General features: G+C 47.2%; 1 protein-coding gene across 1 annotated transcript; it reads right to left on the bottom strand.

Moving 5' to 3' along the window:
* Positions 1 to 28: 28 nt before the first annotated feature.
* On the bottom strand, positions 29 to 16,389 carry NUFIP2 (nuclear FMR1 interacting protein 2; the record flags this gene model as incomplete). Its single annotated transcript, XM_082008470.1, has 4 exons — positions 29 to 3,081; positions 3,639 to 3,671; positions 11,473 to 13,173; positions 16,203 to 16,389. The coding sequence occupies 4 exons, from the start codon at positions 16,387 to 16,389 to the stop codon at positions 3,029 to 3,031; spliced, it is 1,974 nt and encodes a 657-aa protein (XP_081864596.1). The 3' UTR covers positions 29 to 3,028.
* Positions 16,390 to 22,354: the final 5,965 nt, after the last annotated feature.

Raw genomic sequence — 22,354 nt, 5'->3', positions numbered from 1 at the left:
CAGATAGCGACAGGGCAAGTTACAGACGGCACAAGGAAGTTCCTTCCACGGTCCTGCCTGGCTCTAGGCAACAATCTACCTCAGAAATGCCGCCTGCGTCGGCGAGCCGGAGCTACAGGAGCTCGGAGAGAGGATTTCCCGACTGCTTAGCACCGAGCACGTGCCGCGGAGCTCACGGAGAGAGACAGACAGACATCTAAAGAGAGGATGGGTCAGGAATACAGCAGAGAAGCTGCAGTGGGGGTTTCTGGATGGGTACCACCGGCAAGGGGCCACGTGCAGCGAGGAAAAGCAGCGGGGATGAACATCAGGGAAAAACCAACCCAACCCGTCCCTTGAACCGTGTTTCTTTCAGTGCTTCTTTCGCTATTTAGGAGATAGACTGGACTAGGCCAAGGTGAGCATCATTCAGCAAGACTCGGACTTTTCTAAACACGCAGGGTCAGATTCAGCATGGGTTATTGCTGTTCAGCTTCTGCAGCGCGCCAGCCCCAAGAGCGGGTCTGGGGGCGGGGGTACCAGGACAGCACAGACCCCAGGTAAGCAAAACAGGGTTTGTTTTTGTCTTTTTTTTTTTTTGTCTTTTTTTTTTTTTTGTTTGTTTTAATGGAACCCAGCCCTTAAGGCGACAAGTGACTGCACAAGGCAAATAAATACACAGCAGAGCGTTAAAGCCAGTAAAACAAACTGGAAACTTTTCTATTAGCCTTCAAATTTTTGGAAATAATAATAATTAAAAAAAAGAACATTTCTTCCACCTTAATATTCCCAGTCCCACCATCCAGTTTGTTCAACACTTTAAAGCTCAGGAACGCCCCAGCTCTTCCGCAGCAGAGCCGGAGGAGATTCCAACTTTTGGCAAGCAGTTGGGAGACTAACAGAATTAAAAATAGGAACATGACTAGATGTCGGTCACATCTGTAAACATGTTATACATCTGAAAGTTACACACACCTGTGAAGGTGGTACACTTTATAGGTGAAACAGAACTATTTGCGACTGGCCAACCACACATTTCTGAACCTGGACTGATACAATACATGATTACTATATAGTATTACACTACGGTATTATACTATATAGTATTTTATACATAAAATGGAGTAGGCAATCCATAGTCAAACTTTCAAAACTAAGCGTGGCAGAAAGCTAGCAATCTTACAAAGGTACAGAATTAAGTTTCATTGTCCCACCATGAACTTAAGCGTCTCATTCAGGAACAACCTTATAAAAGAACAAAAACAATTAAAAAACGCATGCTACATACTCCTAGTTAACAACAACAACAAAAAAAGGATAAATCTAAGCACAAGGGGTAGGCAAAAGTTTTGGGCTTATCTGCTTCCTGTAATGCCCCATAGGTCCAGGCTAATTTTAGGAAACACCAGCTGCTCCTGACCTTGATGCCCAGACATTAGCCAGTAGTCGGCCACCAGCACCCACGATGAGCACTGGGCACGTGTGGAGCTTGGGCGGGTCAGGAAAATCCATTTTTGCTTTATTCATTGCTTGCTCTTGCACTGGACCCGGTGAACTTTCCACCTCATTAAAAAAACCCAGAAAAACTACCCAACCCCAAGATGATTTGGACACGCTACACAAGCTGCGATGGGACAGAGCGGGTTACACAGCAGGAGCCTGCAGTCTGCTCAGCCTTCTCTACCACTGCTAGGAAGCTTTCCTTTCCATGGGATTTTTTTTTTTTTTAATTTTTAAATTATTATTTTCATTCCTAAGTCCTCCATTTTTGTAATAAAATATATTTTTATTAAGAGATAATTAGAAGCAGAGCCCGGAAATACACAGACTGCATCAAAATATAAAAGAGCATTTCCAATGGGCAGGTGCAGGAAGCCCAGCCATTGGTGTTCTATGGACAAATTGAAAAGGATTCAAATTCCCATTTTTCTTTTTTTTTTTTTTCTTTTTTTCTTTTTTTTTCTTTTGAAAATTTTTAAGAGAAAAAAATAATTGAAGAAGGGTGAAAGTTAGCAGAACTCAATTTCTCTTCAGTTTTCCAATGAAAATGGGAAAAAAATCCAGCACATTTAGTGTTAGGAGACAGACAGAGCAAATATGAAGCACCTACAGTTGAAAGCAGAAGATTTTTTTTTTTTTTTTTTTGCTCCCAGTAATACAATGGCATTAAATTGTGGGAACAGTGGTTTTTTGGTTTTTTTTTTTTTTCCTCTCCATATTAAATGCCTAAACAGATTGCTTATTTTTGCATGTTGTCTTTTAAAATGAGAACTCTTCAGCTGCAATAGTCCAACGTGTAACTGGAGCCAGGTCAACTGTGTGACTTCACCATGCATCCTAGAACTGCAGTATTACCATCCTTCCCCCAGAAGAATGATGTTTTAAAGACAATATCCCCAGCATAGGATTGGCTGCTTTACTCCTGGCAAAACATGTGGATTATAATTCTCTGGAAAAAACCAAAAGAAACTGCAAACTTCAAGGCGTTTCTCCAGCATTCAATGGAAAACAAAACAGAAATAAAACCCCAACAAACAAACAGGGGAGGTGGAAGGGAAAGGGGAGATGAAGGATGGTGAATCATCCTGATTTCCCTGTGATTAGTGTGTCACTACAGTCACAGAACAATAAACAGAAACCTTGTCAAGTGGAAATGCCTCTCCAGTGGGTTGCTGTTGCCCATGCAGACTACAGCAGGAACTTTAGAACCGGGCTTGTAAATTGAGTCTGTATTCGTTAATCACTTGCATTCACTCTTTAAACAAAAACAAAACAAAAAACCAACAAAAAAATCTACTCAGTACCGGAGATTAAATAATCACGTGTGTAGTCTCGTTGAAATAAATTTTCAGATTCCTTAAGAAGTCTAATTACTTTCAGTTGCCATTTTTAAATAACTATATATATATTTGTATATATTATCCTGTGATTCTAGTTATGGTTCCTCTGCTGCACTGAAGATTTAGAAGGAGCATAAAAGCCTTTTGTCCCCCACGAACAGCACAAATGCTGCAGAAAGGTTATAACAGGCAGTCTCGTCTTGCTACCTTCATTGATCCGGGCGATCCATGGCTTCATCATAAGTGATTATCCTTTTGGGATCTGGAAAGAAAGCAAAACCCTAAGTTTTTGACAAGGTATTTTCAGGACCTGTCGCTGAAGACATTCACAAGAGATGTGCAAGGTACTCAGCTGTTAACAGACTTTTCCGAGGACCCCCGGCAATGCCATCTCCCGCAAATGCAGCACTACGAGAAGCACACGAGTCTCCACTTACTGCTCTTCCCACGGGCTAAGACAGAACATCTTCGCAGGTGAAGTGTGGGGATACACCAGAACTTGAAACTTACTCTTGGGTGTGACACCCAACACCAGAAATAGAAAGCAATTATTGTATACACAATGGGAAGTCTCATTAAATTTAATCTGACACTGGTTTTATTGCTCTTTTAGAGACTTTGCCTCTCTAAGCCCCCCACCATTATGGTAAAGCTTACTGTCCTGACTTAGTGATCCAAAACACAGAAAAACCCAGACTAGAAAGAGCAGGCGCTGAAGAACTAAACTTGGGCATCTCTAGACACCAAGACAACCTGCTCTCAACACCCGTCCCAACAGACAGAGCAATCTGGTTTATTTATTCTTTCCAATATCCTTACCTTGCTTCTGCAAATTCCAAACCGATTCCATTTCTGTGGAGGCAAAACGAGAAGACCATTGTTATTATGCAGATTTATGCTGCCGTTAGAGACAACTCAAACATGCTTTAATTTTCCGAGCGTGGCACGACACTGCTGCAGTCGTGCCGAGGCTTTCAGACCAAGCCAACCCCATCCAGCCCAGCAGCACAGCCCCAACCCAGCCCACAGGATTGCACGAATCTGACACGAATGATCCAGCAATAAAAGGCAGAGGTAGCTGTAACGTGGTCTTAAGGGTCAGATGGTCAAACTGAGCATCAAAAAGGTCATCGCCATTCTCCACTCCTATAAATCACACTCTTTGGGCTTCACTATTCTGACTCCAACGCTGCTTCACACATTACAGCCCCCACAAGTAGCCTGCGGAGATGATTTTTTACAAGTTGACACTTAGCGTGTGTGAAATCAGAACTGCTGGACAAAGCGAGTTTCTCCTGGTTCACAGCATGCATCTGCTGAAGCACACCATGCAAAGATTGCGCTGCTAACGTCACTGCGAAACCACTGCCAACTTATCATCCGGTAACAAGGTGCGATGCTCCAGACACCCGGCTGCCTGCTTGGCTTGCAGCTCCTTCCCCAATTTGCCTCTACAACGCGTTTGTGGGCTAGAGGCAACCCAACCCTCCCAAATTCTCGCTGAAAGAGCACATGCTTTTGAAGGACATAGCAGCAGAGTTAAATGTTCTTTTCATTCACTTTAAGCAACAGAAGGCTCTTCCCTTTAAAATATCCCCAAAATTAAGAGACATCTTTAGAGACCTACTCAAAAGAACTACATTTAGTCACTATCAAGTTGGAATTTTGTGAGTTAAAATATTTATAAAGACACTAACTGTATCCTGCGCTCAAGTTCAAGAGAGAAAATTATAGAAAAGGTGCATTTAGTAGGGACACAACCTGCAAGAACAATCTTTGAAGTCTGCCTTCCACCAGAAAGGAGGGTGACCTTGGTAGGGGCTAGGAACGGAGCATGGCAATGGATTATTAAGCCACCCAGTATGTGCAGTAAAGCACAAAACAAGGCAATAAGTACACTAACCGGCATGGGAAAGGAAGAAAAAACACTACAAACCCCATGGCCTCAGCACGATGTGTGCCGAGTGTCACCTCCATCAATCGCTTGCATGTTCGCGTCCCTTCTCCAACCCTTCATCTGTCTTTTGTCCACTACAATCTCAAGCTCCCCGGGGCAGGAAATTGCACGCAAATAAATATTGCCAGCCCTCTCCACACAATTAAGTCTTTTGTAAGGAAGGCCCTGACAAAATTTTAGGAGGTCTGTCATTTTTGCATCGTGGTAACAGCAGCAATACTTTGCATTTTCATTAGGGGAACCCCGAGTGCTTTGGGGAATGGTAACCAGCCTCTAACACCCCCAGGGATACAAGCAACCTTCGCAAGGGACTACCTCCCTCATCCGCCAGATGCAGATTCCCCAGAAGTAAAATGAACCAGCTACTAAAATTACCTCCAGCAGAGCTAGTTTTCCGTTCGCAGCCACGTTAGATGCATCATTTCCTAACGGCTGAAGAACATCACCTATTTTAACAGCTTTCCCCAAAGGCAGGGGACAGAAAATTACTCTCAAGTTGTTGGTTCCTCCACATTATAGCACTGTTCAAGCATCAAATACAAGGGAGAGGCGGAAGGGCTGCCCGCCGCCATCTCCCTGTGCAAAAGACCACGCTTTCTTTTGCAATTCCATGTGGTCCTAACTTCATCGGACACCACAAGTCTGTGAACTGCTTATATTAAGATGCGCCTGCCAAGATAGCCAGTGAGATATTATCAAAAACAAAAAACCCCTTTAAGTTGTCAAAATTCTGTTTTTAAAAAAACCCTAACAAATCAACATCCAAACCCACCAACCTTTCCAGACTTCAATCTACCTTCTTCAGAAAGGGAGGTAGGAGAAAGGGTGGTGTAAAATGTCCTATAAACAAGGTGCTCCCCTCTACCTGGCCAGCAGCACGCGGATACGGGATAGCGCGGGTAAGCGCATTTACCAAGTGAGCTTCACAGAGGAAAAAAATAAATCTTGGGCTAACTGCAACACAAAGCTAAGCAAAAAAAGGGTTTTTCTTCAATCTTAAAATGGAATTTTACAATTTATTCTGCTTTACTTGGTAAGACATTGGGGTAGGTTTTCCTTGTGGTTCTGGATCTGAATCTATGACTGTCCCCAGGTGCTGTGACAAGCACCACGACCACTGTAACAGTGACCGGACAGACCTCAGCGACCAACCTGCTGGATCGGCACCTCAGCAGAGCCACTGCTGCACAAGCCCTGGCTCCAGCTAACCAGAGCAGTAAGCCCAGGGATGCAGGGCGGAAGAAAAGGCAGCCCTCACGAGCTGGTCACGTAAGAAGCCCCGAGCCTCCTTCCAGCCCTCCTTCCCTGGGCTCAAGGAGCTGCTTTCCCTGGAGAAAGCTTCCAGGGCGAGTTCAAGCAAGGACTCTTACCATCGCTCACCCCTGCACGGAGGTATCTTCACTGTGGGTCTGAGTCCACCTCTCTGAGATACCAACCCAAAACCTGGTACCGCCACTTTCCAAAGCAGAAGGTGGTCCAAGAGACAGTGGCCACCATTCCCAAAACAGGACATGCAGCTGGGGTAACGGCACGCTTCCTTCTCAGCGGACTCCAACCCAGCTAGAGAAAATGCCATCAAACAAACTCTTGCACAACCTGGCGTCAAAGCCAGCCCTGCTCCGAGCCAGGGGCAGAACTAGGTCACCTCCTGTGCCCCTTCCAACCTCATGTTTTCCAGGATTTTTTACAGTTAGCTGGCCTCTCCACAGTCCTCTGGCTTGCAGTTTGCTGAGGAATTGCCGACAGCCACATCCACCTAATGAGCTTTGGGGAGATGAACCACTTTTTCTGGGGACCATCAGCAAAACAAAGGATCTGCGGAGGAAGGCTTTGATGTCAGGAACAGACTAAGGCACACTCTGGTGAATGGTAGTGAGATTCCTCACAGGTCAATAAACTTTATGGCAGGACTGGTACATAACCTTGGAGGGGAAAGAAGTCTTTCTGTGATAACTTGTTAAGACAGGCACTCTTACACACATTTTTTGTGCTAGTGAGGCTGCTCCCGCCAACAGGAGCGTCTGTACAATGCCACAGCACTAGCTCTTTGTTCTTATAAATCTAACACATATATATATAAATATATATAATATTATTTTTATATATATATATATATAAAAAATTGACAATGGTCCCTAAAATGAAGTCCTAACCGCCCCCCAACAAACCCAAATGCAAAGAAGGACCATCCTTGTCTGATTTTTCTGCTTCTATCTGCAGGACACAATGATTAAGTTAGGGGATTGCTCCAGAAACAAAGCAAAGGCTAAAAATTCAATGCTGTGGAGACTGATCGCTGTACCGAATATACTGTACTCATCCTGACAACTGGAAAAAGCAGAGACTTGAAGGAGAATTAAATCAGCTTTTGCCCGACAGCTCAGGCCCCACAAGACCATAAGCAACAGACTGAGATCTAACCCCTTCCCACCAAGGGGGATGGGAAACCAAGGCTTTTTTTTTTTCCCCCCGTCTCCTGATGTAAAAGACAAAAATTGCTGAATTCACAGCTCTATTTCTTCTGACCCAGTTCACCATTCCGGCGAATGCCACTCCTGGGTGGCCCACGCTGCCTTGTTCTATTTTCCATGCTGCTCTTCTGCTTCTTCATGCGAGCAGAGATGCTGGTGCAACCGAGATGCCGAGAAGGAACAAAGCAGCGGCACCAGCAGAAACTTAGGGGTGAGACACAAGAGGGAAACACTGCAGCTTACTTGATCATTTGCCTTTTAGCTAAGGACAAGCAAACTGCTGAGCTTCGCACCACAAAGCTTGCCATAAAGAGTGTTAGTGACAGACAGCCTAGCCTGGAAGACTGCAACTGCCCAAACACGAAGAAATTCTGCAAAGCGTTGACAATTACTCTGATATGAAACGTTCCATCCAGCTGTCTTTAAAAGGACGACTAAAGCTGTAAGAAGAAATTGATTTCAATAGAAGTAAAGCAGAGATGCTGCCAGCCTCCTTTTTTTAAGGACCAAAAAACCTGCAAGGACCAGTTTTACGTCAAAATATGAGGATTTTGGCAATGCCACACCGAGGCAGAGGTAGGGACAGCATCCCTACATGAGAGCATCTCTCTCTCCTCATCCTTCCAGCCTCCCATACTAAGCTACAGTCCCTGTCTCCATCCACATCACCAGCGGGCTCACTACATCAGATCTACCTTGCTAAATCAGGTATGTCACCCGCGAGTGTTTCAAGCACCGTCACAAACATCGAGCGGCATGGGCTGGCAATAAAGGCAGCCACGTTGAAGGATCATGTTTTACAGTCAAGCAGATCTGATGATCACAGGAGTCCTTCTGCCCTTTAAAAGGAGGGAAAAAAAAAAAAAGCAAGGCACAGAGGAAACCAGCACAAAAAGCATCCAATGAAGAACAGGAGGATGTGTCATCAGCCTTGCCAGCACACTCCCAGTGCCCTGACTTTTGGGGAGAAAGCAAGCTGGGCACACGCAAGCGAGCGCAGCATCCTCCACCAGGACCTTGCCTCCACTCTGCAGCCCTCAGCCTCACACCCCAGCACAGCCTTGCCACCACGCAGGGTGCTGCAAGGTTATGGTTGGACTTGATGATCTTGAAGATCCTTTCCAACCTAGTGATTCTGTGATTCAAACAGGGTTACCGTACCAGAGCCAGCCCACCCCGTGCGTTACCTCCTCCATCCATCCTTTCACAAAGAAGCTGTGAAGCAGTTACAACCTATAATGCCTCTTGCAGTCAGTGGGCAAAGCGTGCGCAGGACAGCCTGGTTTGCAGGAACAAAGCTACTGGGTAAGCTGGAGGCTTTCCCAGAGCCTATTTACAGTCCAGGATGAGAATCCACATGACCTGATCACAGCTACAGACACAAACAGGGCAAACAAGGGTGCAAGCTTGCGACAGACAGGTTGAAGCAGCACTGCAACCGCTCATGCTAGAGCCCATCCCTCACTGCAACGCCCAGAGCTTCATCCTTGCACCTGGGGCTGCTTGCACTGAACTACCGTGCGTGGAGGAGATCAGTGCTCCACACTCACCTCTGTCCTTGCCCCACAATTGTTTCTCTTTGTGTCCATAACCCTGGAGGCAGGGCAGATTTGAAGATCAAACTATTGTGCCTTTGCTCAAAAACAAACAGATCAATTTAAAGAGGGAGAAGTTCACCCTCCTCTTGAAATCAAAACCAAACAGTCTGAGGATCCAGCTGCCCGGGACATCTGAACATTGGCCTAGGCAAACCTGTACGCTCTCCCAAGCGGGGAGGAAGGGAAGACAGCTTGTAAAACTTAAGTGAGTGAAATCATTCTTTTCCTATCGCAGAGGAACTGGTTGGCTAGGAGCAGGACCTCAGGAAAACATTGCAAGATAAATGGAGAGAACGGTGTGGGAATCAGCCACTGCACTGCTGTCCTGCAAACCCACCCCGGCAGCTCCATTTTCGAGGCATCTGGCAGCACACTGTGCCACGGGCGTCCAGTGGCAGGCCATGAAGAAGGGACAGCTTTTTCCACCTGTATGGGGCAGAGGAAGGTGCTGTTCCTCCCCATATCCCTTAACCCAACTCACCCCAACGGACTTGAACGCCCACAGAGGTGCAACACCCAACACCATCACAGAAGACTACTTAGACCTGGACTGATCTCCTGCTTTGTAAACCAGCAATAACACCTGAAGACCAAGTAGGAGAAAGACAAGCTCAAGCTGTTTGAAGCACCCCTACCACTGCATTAATGCCAACACTGATTAGAAACATCCATCATCTTTCACCGCTAAGTAACACCTTGAAGTTGGCACAAGCACAGCTTGAAAAATGAATCGGCAGGGAGGAGTGGTGGGGCAGGAACCCATCTCCCCAGGGCATCACAAGGGTGCTTGCTCTGGATGCTCATTGCAAGAGCATTCACATGCAGAGGCAAGGAAAGAGCAGAAAACAGTATTTTAAAGAGTGCTTTAGTGTCCATTCTTGCCATTGAATGTAATTAACTCCTGTGTTTAGAATAACTAAAAGCAGCCAGACTTTGAAGTTAACACCTCCTTAAGAGGACATGGGAAGGGAGTGTTCTTTATTTTCCTGTTGTTACTATTGTTTTAGTGGGGTCTGTCTTTCACACAGATAGTGAGAAAAGGAGAGCTGAGGAGTCTTGCTGCGGCTGTACAGAGTTGCTTTTTTACGAGAAAGTTCAGGCTGACAAAACCAAAAAGAGATAGACTCAGGTGTTAGGAAAATTTTCAAACTGTTAAGAGAATTGCCAAGGACTTCCCTTCCACACCATGCTACACTTTCTGGTACCCCCATTTTCTGATGAGAAACTGGGATTTAGGTTGCAGGCAGACACAAGAAACAAGAACAGGAAGCCTTGCTTTAATACTGGAATAGACTGAGCAGAAGGTAGAGGACGAAGACCCAGATAAAATCAACTGATTAACACTGTTCTCAGGAATATTAGAACTTAAAACGTTAACATCTTGAGGGTGAGATAACCTGGAAAAATATCTGGAGTTATTTTTTATATGACCGGGTGTACTATTACCGATGGAAGACATCTAAGTTTCTGTATGCTATACAAGAAGCTTGTAAACAGATAATTCAAGAACTTTGCAGTGGGTCAAAACACACCCAATTTGCCAATGCCACCCAAATACCAAGCCCTGTGCAGAGAGGAGCAAGACGTTACCCATGTTCGTATATGGAACAGTAGACAAAAAAATGGATGACTGCCCTTTTCCCCCTTCAGCTAGGGGGATGCAGGGAGAGGGAAGAGGGGGGTGAATAAAAAAGGAACTGCCCCTGTGTTGTCAGGGGTAGGTAAGAAACACTGTGCCAGAAGGGAACACGCAACCGGGCTCCTGCTAATGCCAAGCCAGGACCAAAAGTCAAGAACTGCCACAAGACCTCGGGGCTGCTGTGGCTGAGGCTAAAGCATCCCACAGGCTTCCCTCTCCTCCTTCCCAGTTTAAAGCGTCTGTGTCATGTTTAAGTCTGTTAAGTCTCAAAAAAAAGGAAAAAAAGGAGCTGGACTACAAAGGACTCCATGAAAGCAGTAAAATCATCTGAAAGATTTGGCCTACAAAGACAAGGAGAGAATTAAATCTGCAGCTTACAGAAGAGTTGATAAGCAAAGATTCGTCTTGCCGTTGCTGTAATACTCAAGAAAAGCAGGGAAAAAGTATGTGTGGAGTTCACTTAAAAAAAAAAAAAAAATCACACCATGAAAAGCCATAGGAATAATTTTTTTCTTCCTTTAAAGCCATGATTTCAGGGCCTGCTCCGCCCAGGGGAGAAGATACAACATTTTGTGGTAGAGGTGCAAGTACAGACTATGAAGCCTTTTCAGTGACAGAATATCACCTGGTAAACCTGTAACAGAGCAGGTGACCCTACACTTTTAACTCCTTCCAGCGCCCAAGAAGCTCAGGAGGACCTGCTTGTTCCATAGGAATTAAAACATAGAACACACTAGCTAAGTATCACCCCTGTCAACATCACTTACACTTGTCCACAGGAATAGGGTAACAAATATCTCTTAACACTAATTAAACAACCGTTTGAATAGCTTTCCCAAACCATTATTGCCATTAGGGATGTATGCAAGCAAAAAGCTCATTTTTAAAGTAATCAGAATTGCTGTAAGGAATATATCATGTTAGAATATTGCACTTAAAATAAAATTAAAAAAAGAGAATGCCCTTAGGCAGCAAGTTAAGCCATTACCTTTAGTGTGATATAGAATAGCAGCCCTCAGGTCAAAAGAACCCCAGCTATCTTTCCTTTCTAGGCCTCTCTGGTACCTCTGTTCTTTGGCGGAGGCTAGCAAATTGTTCGTAGGAGAGGCCAGAGGATTCTCTATTTCATAGTCTTTTGAAAGAAACACTAAAGCACCTTGGCTACCGGTGTCTGCCTTTTGTAGGTCACCTGTGTGATGCGACTCCAAAGCTAAGACACCGCCCTCAACAGCAGTCCCAGGCTTAAGAACAGCACTAAGAATTTGAGGGCTAGTCCGTTTATCCAGCTCATAAGCCTTAGGAAACACAGGTTGTTCAGTTCCTGAGGGAATGATTTCAGCACACTGTGAAACCAAAGTGGCAGGATATTCCCCTTGAAATGTCACTTCCATTAACTGATTATCTGCAGATTTCCCCACAACAGTTTCGGGGCCAGCGCTGGGCTCGTTTATGAAAGACAAGCCCCACTGATTCTGGAAGATATCTCCCAGGTTCTGCTGATTCGTCTGCGATGGGAAATCGACTTGCTCTGTACCCAGAAGCACAGTTTGCATATTTGAAGGGTAGATAAAAAGGCTAGATTTCTTTTGTTCGAGAGCTGTTGAAGTTGTACTCATGTCCTGGGGTACTGACTCAGAGGAGGTTGATGGTACAGTACTAGCAGCAGTTGAGAGCAGTGGCTGGGTCCCTGGAGAATAGACACTTCCATCAGTCCCTGCCAGAATCGGCCCATTCGAGAAGCTAGCAGAAGTAACAGATTTCATAGCAGACATGGGGACTTGGGACAGTCGACTTGATGTTTGGGCCTGAGTTTCCCCGGCAGATGACGAAGACGACGTGGATGGGGTTTGAGCGGCTTTGTTGAGGTTTTCTTTAACTTTACTTGCATAACTTATTTTGGGAACGATTTTAGCACTGCTATTGTCCACCGGAAAAACTGGGGGTGGTTTAAATAAGGTCCATGAGTCCTCTTTAGATGTAGCTGACGATGCATGCTTCCCTTTGGGCCGGTCATCAAACTTCTTGCTGCTAATCCCAGGTTTGGCATCAGAGTTTTTTCGCTGTACATCCCCAAGCCCAGGCTTTCCCCGGCCTGCTCCACCAGCCCCAGCCTCGTATTTCCAAACAGGCTTAGTATTTTCAATTCGGTTCCCCTTTTGTTCGCTATAATCAGGCTTGAAACTCTCAAGTTCCTGTTTTAAGGTTGGTGCACTGACCTCCTGTTGCATTATTTTGTCCTGTACTAGATTCAAGTTCTCACAACCCTTGGCACTGTTGCGCCTGCCTTTCCGTTTTTTAGGCGTAGTATATCCACTCTCGGAGCCGCTACCATCGTTATCGGCCCCTTTGCCTACGTAGCCATTTGTGATATAGCTAGAATTATTGGTTACCACACCGTTTGGAATAGACACTCCCTCTGACTTGTCTGAGGACTGGCTTTCTCTAACTTTATTTTCATAGGACTTCTCATTCTTTTTGTCCATGCTATTTTTCTGAATGAAGTTCTTGGTTTTGATTCCAGCTTTCCCCAAAGCACTGGCCTTCACAGCCTGCTTTGGGGTCACGTTAGTGTCTACGAGCTGCTGGCTGCCATTTGGTACCCTGGATCCTGGGGTGGTGGTTTCATCAGAGCACAGGCCCTTTAATGACACTTCTCTTTCTCCTGCGTTACCATTTAGCTCTCCATAGCCTAGAAGAAAGCCAGAAACAACAAAAGGCAAGAATTAGAATGTGAAATGTTAAACTTTTGATTGCAGAAAGCTGTGATCAGCCCCAAACATATCCAGTCTCCTCAAGCAGATGTTTTAAAATAGGAAAACATCTAGTCTTTGATGTACGAAAACACATGCTTATTTGCTGGAAACCATGGCAAGAGGGGTTAAGCAGAAGGTACCAGCAGCTATTGACTCTCACAAGAAGGTGATGTATAGATAACAAAACAAAGCAAGAGAATATACAGCTACTACGTAAGGAAAATATACTGTAGTAAAGATCACCAGCAAGCTAGGAAGCTATTTCATCAGCTATTTCCAGATCACACAGAGGAAAAAAAATAATTCCCAGGATGCTTCAAGATAGAGGATTCCACTGCCTTTGCCACAAGATTTGTTGAAGTTCCGAACCCAGACTGTAAACAAGGGCCTACTCCTATAACCTCCATCAGCTCCCAGGCCTCCTACACCAGCAGCCCTCCTTCCCACCCTCCTCCCAAACAACATCTGTAGTAAAGGGGTAAAGGGGGGTGGGGGGAAGCCATTAGCCAAAAGGAGATGAGCAAGTCCAGTTGGAAGCTACATCTCCTCACTTCATTTCAACCAATGTCTCCCTATACGTGCTCTTTAGCTCTGGAAAGGTGATAAAACTGGGAAGAAATGTATCCCTGCAAGCACCCTTCAACCACCACTGGCAATTGGCCTCCTGCCCACTGAGAAACATCAGTGCTTCAGAGTCCCTGGGAGACCAGTACGAGCGTGAGACCCGAGCAGCACAGTACCTGCCGAGGGCTCCAACTCGTCAAACCAAGAGATTACGCTGTACACACAGCTTTCCTTTTTCCTTCTCAAGTTCATTTCTAGGCCTTACTGTTCTGAAGTGAATCTTGAGAGCGCAATTCAAGTGCAACTGAAGTGCAGCTGGAAGCCCAGGACAGTTCAGACCGAACTACCTCATCTTCCTCAACTCTTACTTTATTTTTTTACATCTCTGACCAGAGACCTATTGCTTTCGAGGACCCCGGCTACAACACCCCAAGAGAAGCCTTGAAGCCCCACTGAGGGATGGGAAGAGCAGGCTGTACTCAGCACAGCAAATACGCTCCAGCTGTGGACCGAGGAGAGGGACTCCCTCCTACTGCACCCGCTCTGAGGAGTGCTATCCTCCTCCTCTGACTCATCCATCCTCCTTCCCGAGGGTGGAAAGCCTTACATCTCCTGCAACAACTGACCCACCTAAGGCTTCATCTGCAGCCACTGTGGTGCGAAGTCTTGGAGTCCGCCAAGAACAAGAGCGGGCAAGACTCCAGCTTGAAAAAGAATGTTTTTGTTGTTGCCGATGTCGTTGAAATTAACTTCTATAGTAAAAATCATTGTTATCCTCACATCCTGGAGCCTCAGATGTCTGGCAGATGTAACTGCTCAAGTTCTGTGCAAGTCGGGAACACAAGAATCCTTGTAGGAATCTTTACAGAAATTCCACAACTGAGTTTGCCGAGAGGGATCAAAAAGGATTTTACTACATGCAAGTATCTGTAACCGCCACAGCTTCCACTATAACTTTCAAATACGCTGTTAAGAATATTAACCATAAATACTTCATCCCAGAGAAAACAGATAGGATGGGATTCTCAGCTGAGTCAAGGACTAAAAATTAAGTATTTTAGGAAAACGTGCAGAGGAAGCCTTCTCAAGAGCAATGTGTTATAGCTGACCTTGTATGACTCAAGACGTCTGACACCACTTGTTAATGAAACAAAACAATAAGAGTGGTCATAAGACCATTGCAGATGAGGAGCAAAAGAATGAAATGAAGAACAAAATCCATTTCAGTAAGTCAGTGTGTCAGCAGTTTCTAGTTCCAATTTTCAAGTATCCATAACTCAGCTGCCTGAGTTTTCTCCAAATCAACATTTGGCACAGCTGGCTCTGCTCTGGACACAGAGGTACAGCAAACAAAATTTAGAGGAGAAAAGGAAAAAAAAAAAAGTATGCCAAAAAGAACAGGTGAAGAGTATTTGGCAACCTCAGAAATCACTTCAGAGCTGGAAAGGGAGGGGTGTCAGAGTAAGTGCATATTAAGACCCCGGGCACGCTGCAAACAGTGGAATGACTACTCAACTTATTTTTGCTCAGCAACTTATTTTAGCATATGCCTGATCAGGTCCCTCCGACGCCCTCTCCAGAGACTGCCCACGGGGGCAGCGTGCGTGGCGGTGGGGCACTACCGGCCCCACTCCCGACGCAAGCCAGGTCCCTTCCCATCTCCCGCCGGATTATGTAAATGAAAATTTCACGGGGAAAAAAAAAAAATTGTACATCCTGGCTGGTGCGTGTAATTTCGCACTCGTTCTGACCACGCACAGGCCCCCAAAATTTTTTTTTTTAAGACTCAGCAGCCGGGTAGCCCCCCGGAGGGAGGGGGGGGGGTCCGACCCCCCCGCCGCAGCCGGGGCCGCCCGGCCACCGCCTCTGCGGCGCTGCCGCCCGGCCAGCGCGCCGCTCCGCCGCCGCTCAGCGCGGTCTCTCTCCCGGCCGGGCCGGAGGGAGCTGCCCCGGCCGCAGACCCCAGCGCCCCCCGGCTCCAGGTGGCGGTCGCGGAGGAGGCGGTCGAAGGACCCCGGGCCGCGCGCCTCCCCGCTGCCGCCGGCGGGGCCGGGCCGGGCGCCTCCGCCTGATCTGACTCATTGATTTTTACGCTCATCGGTTTTTTTTAACCGGCACCTCGCCCCCCTCCACCCCCGGCCCGGCCCGGCCGGCGCGGGCGAGGGGCAGCGCCCCTCGGGGCGGCGCGGCCCGGCCCCACGTGCCCGGCGGGCGGCGGCGGTGCCGGCGGGCCCCGCGGCTCCCGCAGCCGCGCCGGCCCCAACATGGCGGACAGGAAACGGCCCCAGCGCGGCGGAGAAGCTTCCAGCCGGGCCGGGGGAGGAGGAGGCGGAGGAGGAGGAGGAGGGCCCCGCCGCCGCCCCGCGAAGGTCACAGGCCCCGGCCCGCCGCCCGCCCCGACCTGCTCTCCGCTTCGGCGCCTCCTGGTGCTGCGGGCCGCCGTGCTTGTGCTCGTGTCGGAGCGGCGGCTTGGGCTGGGCTCGGCCGTCGGGCGGCGGCAGGTAGGCGCTCTGCGGGTGGTGGTGGTGGTGGTGGTGGCCGTAGTAGTAGTAATGGTGGTGATGGTGGTGGTGGGGCTGCTCCTCCATGGGGGGCGGCTGTGCGGGGCCGAGCCGGGCTGGGCGCTCGCTGCTGGGCCGTGCGGCTCCGGCGCTGGGACGCGGCTGGCGCGGGGGAGGCGGCGGACTGGCAGCGCCCGCCCTGCAATCAGCGAGCCGCGCCGCCGCGCCCGCCCTCTGCCCCGCCCCGGCGGAAGAGGAAGCGGCGGGCGCGGAGGGGAGGCGGCGCGGGGGCAGCCGGCCGGGCCATGGCGGCGCCTCCCCGCGGGCAGCGGCGGGGGAGGTCGCCCCTGGAGCGGGTGGGCTTCGCCCCCCTGCCCGCGCAAACACAAGGCGCCGCTCCGAAGCCACCTCCGTCCCCTGCGCTCGGTCCTGCGGAAGCGGGGTGCTTCGTGAGCCGGCCCCGCAGTCTCGCCTCCCGGAGAGGGGCGACCTGTGTCCCGGTAGGGTTGCGGCGCAGGGTCGCCCGGGCGGAGGGTGGCACGGGACGCAGCAAAGCCCCGTTTTACCGAAAAGGAGCAGATAAACCGCGGCCCGCTGCCGAGCGGTGCGCGGCGGGTGGCGGCAGCAGGTTGGGGGAATTTGAAGAGCGTCAAACAGGGCCGGGCTGGAGGGGACGCGGGCAGGGGCGTGCGGCAGCACCGTAAGCTGCCGGCTTTCCAGCCGCGGTCCCGGCCGGGTCGGGGTTGAACGGCAGAGGCTGCCCCGCAGCGGCTCGGTCCCGCTCGGCTGCCTGCTGCCCTCCCCGGTGCGTGTGCGGTACCGGCTCCGGCGTGGGGGAAAAAAAGGAGGTTCCAACAGCTACTCCTGCCCGCTTCTGGAGAGCGTGACTGGTGCTTAACGATAAAAAAATCACAGCCAGGTCGTTGGAAAGCCTGAAGCGGGGAAGACAACTTGAAATTTGTCACAACGCATAACGTTATTCCATACCCTTTCACACTTCTGACAATCCCCACCGCAGCGTGCTCGGGGGCTGTTGGCAGCTCAGTGATCTGAACTCCTGCTCAGAGCGCCGCAGGAGGAAAAGGCCCGCAGGACTTCCCCCGCAAGATTGGGGCTCCTGGCCTCCGCTCCCCCATCCCGCCCCAGCCGCGAGGCAGAGCGGACAGAGCCGGGGATTCTCCACAGACACCGAGGCAGCATAGAGGGAAAGGGGTTTGAGATTTGAATGCAGAGCGGTGAGGAACAGAGGCAGGAGTTAATTAGGAGGGTAGAAAAAGGGCAGAGAAAGAGACGGGAGGCCCGAGGTTGACGCATACAGGCTGGAGTCGAAGGCAGAGTCCTGCTCCGAGTTACCCACCGCTCTGGTGTGGTTGATCACCTCCAAACACTCACAGCATGCACCGCAGCAAACGGGGAGGAAGAGTGACAAAAGAGAAATGTGATCATGTAATTAAAGACTTAACAATTAATGTGCAGAAAAAGAAGAAACAGGCTGCATAGATGATCTTTAAAATAGCATTTCCTTACTTCTCGGGGCTTGCAGCTTTAATGCCCATCTGTATTTTTTTAGTATTTTAATAAAGTAAACAAAATCAACGAAGTTCCTGTGTCCAGAAAGCCCTATCAGATTTCGGCCCTGTTCTGCTGGGCACTCCACAGAAGACGGAGCCCTTGCCCAGAGATGTTACAGTTCCCAAGTTTTATTTCAACAGAACATAGTTGAAAGTCTATGCCTCAAGCACAGCTTCCCACTCCACCCTCCTCTTTAATACATAGGAGGTAAGACTTTTCCTACCAGAAATCCAACTTGTACAATATAGAGGATTTTTTTTTCTTTTTTTAAGATTTGAGGTGCCTGAACTATCACGAGTTTTGTGCCAAACCGGCCCCGCAGTTTACATTTCTTTCAGCACAATGTCAAGCAATTTAAAATGCAGTGAAACCATTTAACCAAGCAACTATGAACTTCGGGCCTTACCCGTGCTCTCAGGAATAACGGTGCTTTCAAACGCTGACTCATAGAGTGACCTCACATTGCTTAGGATATGAGTCTTAAAATGAGGAGTCAGGCTTTAATCACAGTTGACATTTTATTGGTGGCTTGGAAGAATTTATTTTTAATATAAAGAACTGGCTTGAAGACATAAACTTCAAAAGACTCTAAAGAAAGAAAACAATTACGGACAAATCGGCTCTGCACACACATCCACCAGAAATCTAAGTACAGAAGGCCGCGGGTTGCCTCTTTGAGAAAGACAAAGCAACTACTTTGCCGCTTAGAAGTGTCGTGTTGTCAGTAGTGTATTAGCTAAGGCTTGCAAAAACAGATTAAAAAAAAAAAATCCAGACGAATACAGCCTTCGTCACCGTCAGTAACACACCTGGCAAAGGACGCGCAGGCATCCCGCGCTGTGAGGTGCTGACTGCACACACGACTACAGGGGGGTCACCGCCCCGCTTAGCGCAGAGATGCATTTTAAAGGTACTACAAGATCCAGCATGCAGTGCTGCAGTGCTGGGACACGTAGCCTTCAGAAGCTATACTTCATAATTCCAACGTTAGCACAACGTTGCACCAGTTACGCCGCGTATTAATATTCAACGGTTGTTCGGGATGCGTGTTCTGCGGAAAAGGGAAACCGGAGACTTCTGTGCCTGTCATCTGCAGCAGTTTTCCTTCTTGCTGCTCTTCGAGTGCCAGCAGGGTCTCATGCAAAGGAAAGAGGTAATTTTCCTTGGAACTCCACACCCAATGCCAAGGATTCCCACATCCAGGCACAAAGCTGGGCACAGCCAGTATAATTTCTAGCTCGGTAATTTATTCAAAGCTTTATTTTATAAAGCTTTGAAGTAGATGGCTTTTCAGAGAACCTGCCATTTAAAGCTGCAAAAAGAAGGCAGCAAGGAATGAATCAACTGCTACAAAAATAATGAGAAAGTTTTCCTGGAGAGTCTGACCGAAGATGAGTGTTGAATTCATATGAAAATGCAGTTAAACTGAGAAGCTATTCCAGTGCTTTTCTAAGAACAAGTAATTTTCTTTCAAATGCAGTCCTCTTTAAGACACTACATTTAATTTCCTTTAAGTGTTTTCAGGTAAGTTAAAACTGAAACTATAAAATTAATTTGTGAAAAGAAAACTGTTGGCTTCGTAATATTTCCTGTGTCTGTCTCCCATTTTAAGACTCAAAATTAGGAAACATCAAAATTACCATATTTATAGATATTGGGAAGGTCTCTTACACAAAGTATGTTTGGCATCTATTTACATTTTTTTGCCACGATGTTTTCATTTATAGCAAGGGTTCAGACTAGCAAAATGCTCTATATTCCAACACATCCAACCTAACAAAGCACTCAAGCAGATGTTTATTTAGTTCCAGGTATGTTTATAACCATACTACTCAAAACCTCGCCACATTTGGCCCCTGAAATCTCATGTATTTCAGTACAACGCAGTCATGATTTACCAGTTAATACTCAAATTTTGGAGGAAGACTCAGGTCTCAAAAATAGCAGCAGTTTAGTCAGGATGGAAGGCAGTGCTCCTTGCAGCTTCTGCTTCAGCAGGGGTACAGCCATCCTCACGGAGCTCACAATACTGGCCTTCGCAATTACGTTCAGGTAACGTGGAGCCTCTCCTTGACTCCATTTTTGTACTCTGCTGTATACATTATTTATAGGTACAAAGCCGGTATCTTTAAAGACTTCTCCGTCTAGAGACAGCTTGATTGTAGTCTTTGGGGTAGAGGTCTTAAAGAGCAGACCAAAAAAAAAAAAAAAAAAGTATTTAACCCCTAACAGAACTGCAAGAATGGATACCGTGGACACTTATTTTTCCCATCCCTAACAATTTAAGCATTTCCACGTAATAGCACATGCTGAATTAAGATTTTTTTTTTTTTTCTAAAAACTTAACTTCAAAATGCCATAAGCACACTACGTTAATCCTTCATTCACTCTCCAGAAAATTAAGGCAGCTCAGGACCAAAAATAACCATAAGGCATAGTTTTGTGAAACAGCGAACTGACGTAACAGCTAGCTGCTCCCAGAAGGGAAGGTCATCCCTCCCTCTGCCCGCCTGCCTCTGCCCTGCCCTCGCCGCAGCACTGCTGCTTCTCTGAGCTCCTTTAAGAGATTAAACTAGAAGACAATTCTTCAGATGAAAAAGCGCACATTTTTATTCTGGTTAAGCTTCCAGAACTGTTTTACTGAGGAGCCAGACAAGTATTAATGCCCTTAAGAATGGGCTGTAACTACAGCAACTCAGGATTTGCCTTCGACAGAGACAACCCTGCTGCAGGGATGACACCTTCTGGGAATCAGGCAGTGGGGACACAGCTGGGGTTGCAGCCACTTAAGCCATCTAATTTTATTTTGCTCGTATTTGTGAGTCAATCCCCTCGAGTGCCCGAAAAAGGATGGCGTGACCACCCTTCAAAGTGTTTTGAGCAAGCTATAACAGAACGGCTGTAACCAGTGGGACTTCCTTCTGGTGGCTACATCCATTGTTTATTAGGACTAGATCTGAGGAACGTCCCCTGCTGTAAACACATTGAAGTGTTCACACAGGCATGAGTAACATCTGCTGCCCATATCTACATGAAAAATTGTTTACTACAGTGCAATCATATAAACTGGAGGCAGCTTCTTGGACACATACAAGAAGCAGAACAGGAGGCAGGCTAGCAGGTCGGCCTCAGCCAAGTCTCATTACTTGTCTGGGATTTCAGAGAATCCTGGCTCTGGGCTTTTAGACAGTTCTGGATCTCGTCCTGCTTCCCAGGATCATCACAGGCACCACACAGAAATCCGCACAAACACCTTCCAAGGTGCTCTTACAAAAACTACCCTGCTGCTAGGACCTGACGCGCAGGCAGCCTGGCCTGACTTACATGGGGGATTGTATCAGTCGCTGCTTGCAGTAGACTTTGACCTCTGGAAGACAGATGAGAAAAAGCTCAATCCACAAACCCCAAGCACTTTTTATCTTGTTATACAACACAACAGTCACAAGGTTGCTAGTCACTTACATTTCATTCTCATTCCATTTGGATACCAAACAGTTATTGTTTTGAAACAGGGATTTTAAAATTACTATTATTATTATTTAAATATGCATTGGGTATGTCTGCATCTGGCATGTGTGTTTGGACTCGGGGTCTCCAACCTAGCAATGCCTGGCATTGGCAGAACATTGAAACTGGAAGGGTTATTATTTCAGTTATTGCTATGATGGCTGCTTCATTATGTGACACAGGGCAATGACGGTTAACTACAAGATTAGGGATTGAGAAGAGCCCTTGTCTGAAGGAAAATTAAAAAGACTGGGACCATTCACCACTAAGGGAGCGAATAAAAAACTCCACAGTGAAGGTATTACAGAATGCATAGCCTAGAGATAGCAGTTTGAGAACTTTTGTTCACCTTATCTCAGAACAGGAACACAAGAACATGAAGGGGAAAAAAAAGGTAAATGAAAAGATAAGCAACCCATTTTAATGCTTTGCATAGAATATATATGGAATTCACTGACATGCAACATTGCGAAGAGCAAGGTATTATTAGTACTCTCAAAGGATGGGCATAATTCAGCTAAAAGTAAATATTTAACATCTAAAATAGAGGTTTTAGAAGGATTAGTATCTATCATTCTTCGGGGCACAAGTGAGCTTCTACCTCTTAGGATTTAAGAGGAGAGATTTCTACTAGGTATCCAGCACCTGGAGAGCTCAAATATAAACCGGGAGCAGATCTACTTACAATAAAACCATCTACTCTGCAGAACTCATGAACTGAATGTAAACAAGACAGCTGATGGCTCTAGCTAGCCAGGGAGGAAAACACAAGGCACCAGAGACCTTGAATGACCGGCAAGGCAAGCAATGGTCACCGTGCGGCAGATGCCTGTTAACATCTAGCTTTCACACAGGGGTCCTCTGCATCCTCAACTTAGTGGATCTATGCTCCAATTTATAAAATTCAGGTATTTTAGTTAGTAAGTGGTAACACTGCAGAAGACAGCCAAAGGCTAACTCTCACCTTATCTTT

The sequence above is a fragment of the Phaethon aethereus genome, assembly GCF_964289735.1.
Source record: "Phaethon aethereus genome assembly, chromosome: 19".
Taxonomy (NCBI): domain Eukaryota; kingdom Metazoa; phylum Chordata; class Aves; order Phaethontiformes; family Phaethontidae; genus Phaethon; species Phaethon aethereus.
This window is presented reverse-complemented; position numbering and strand designations above follow the sequence as displayed.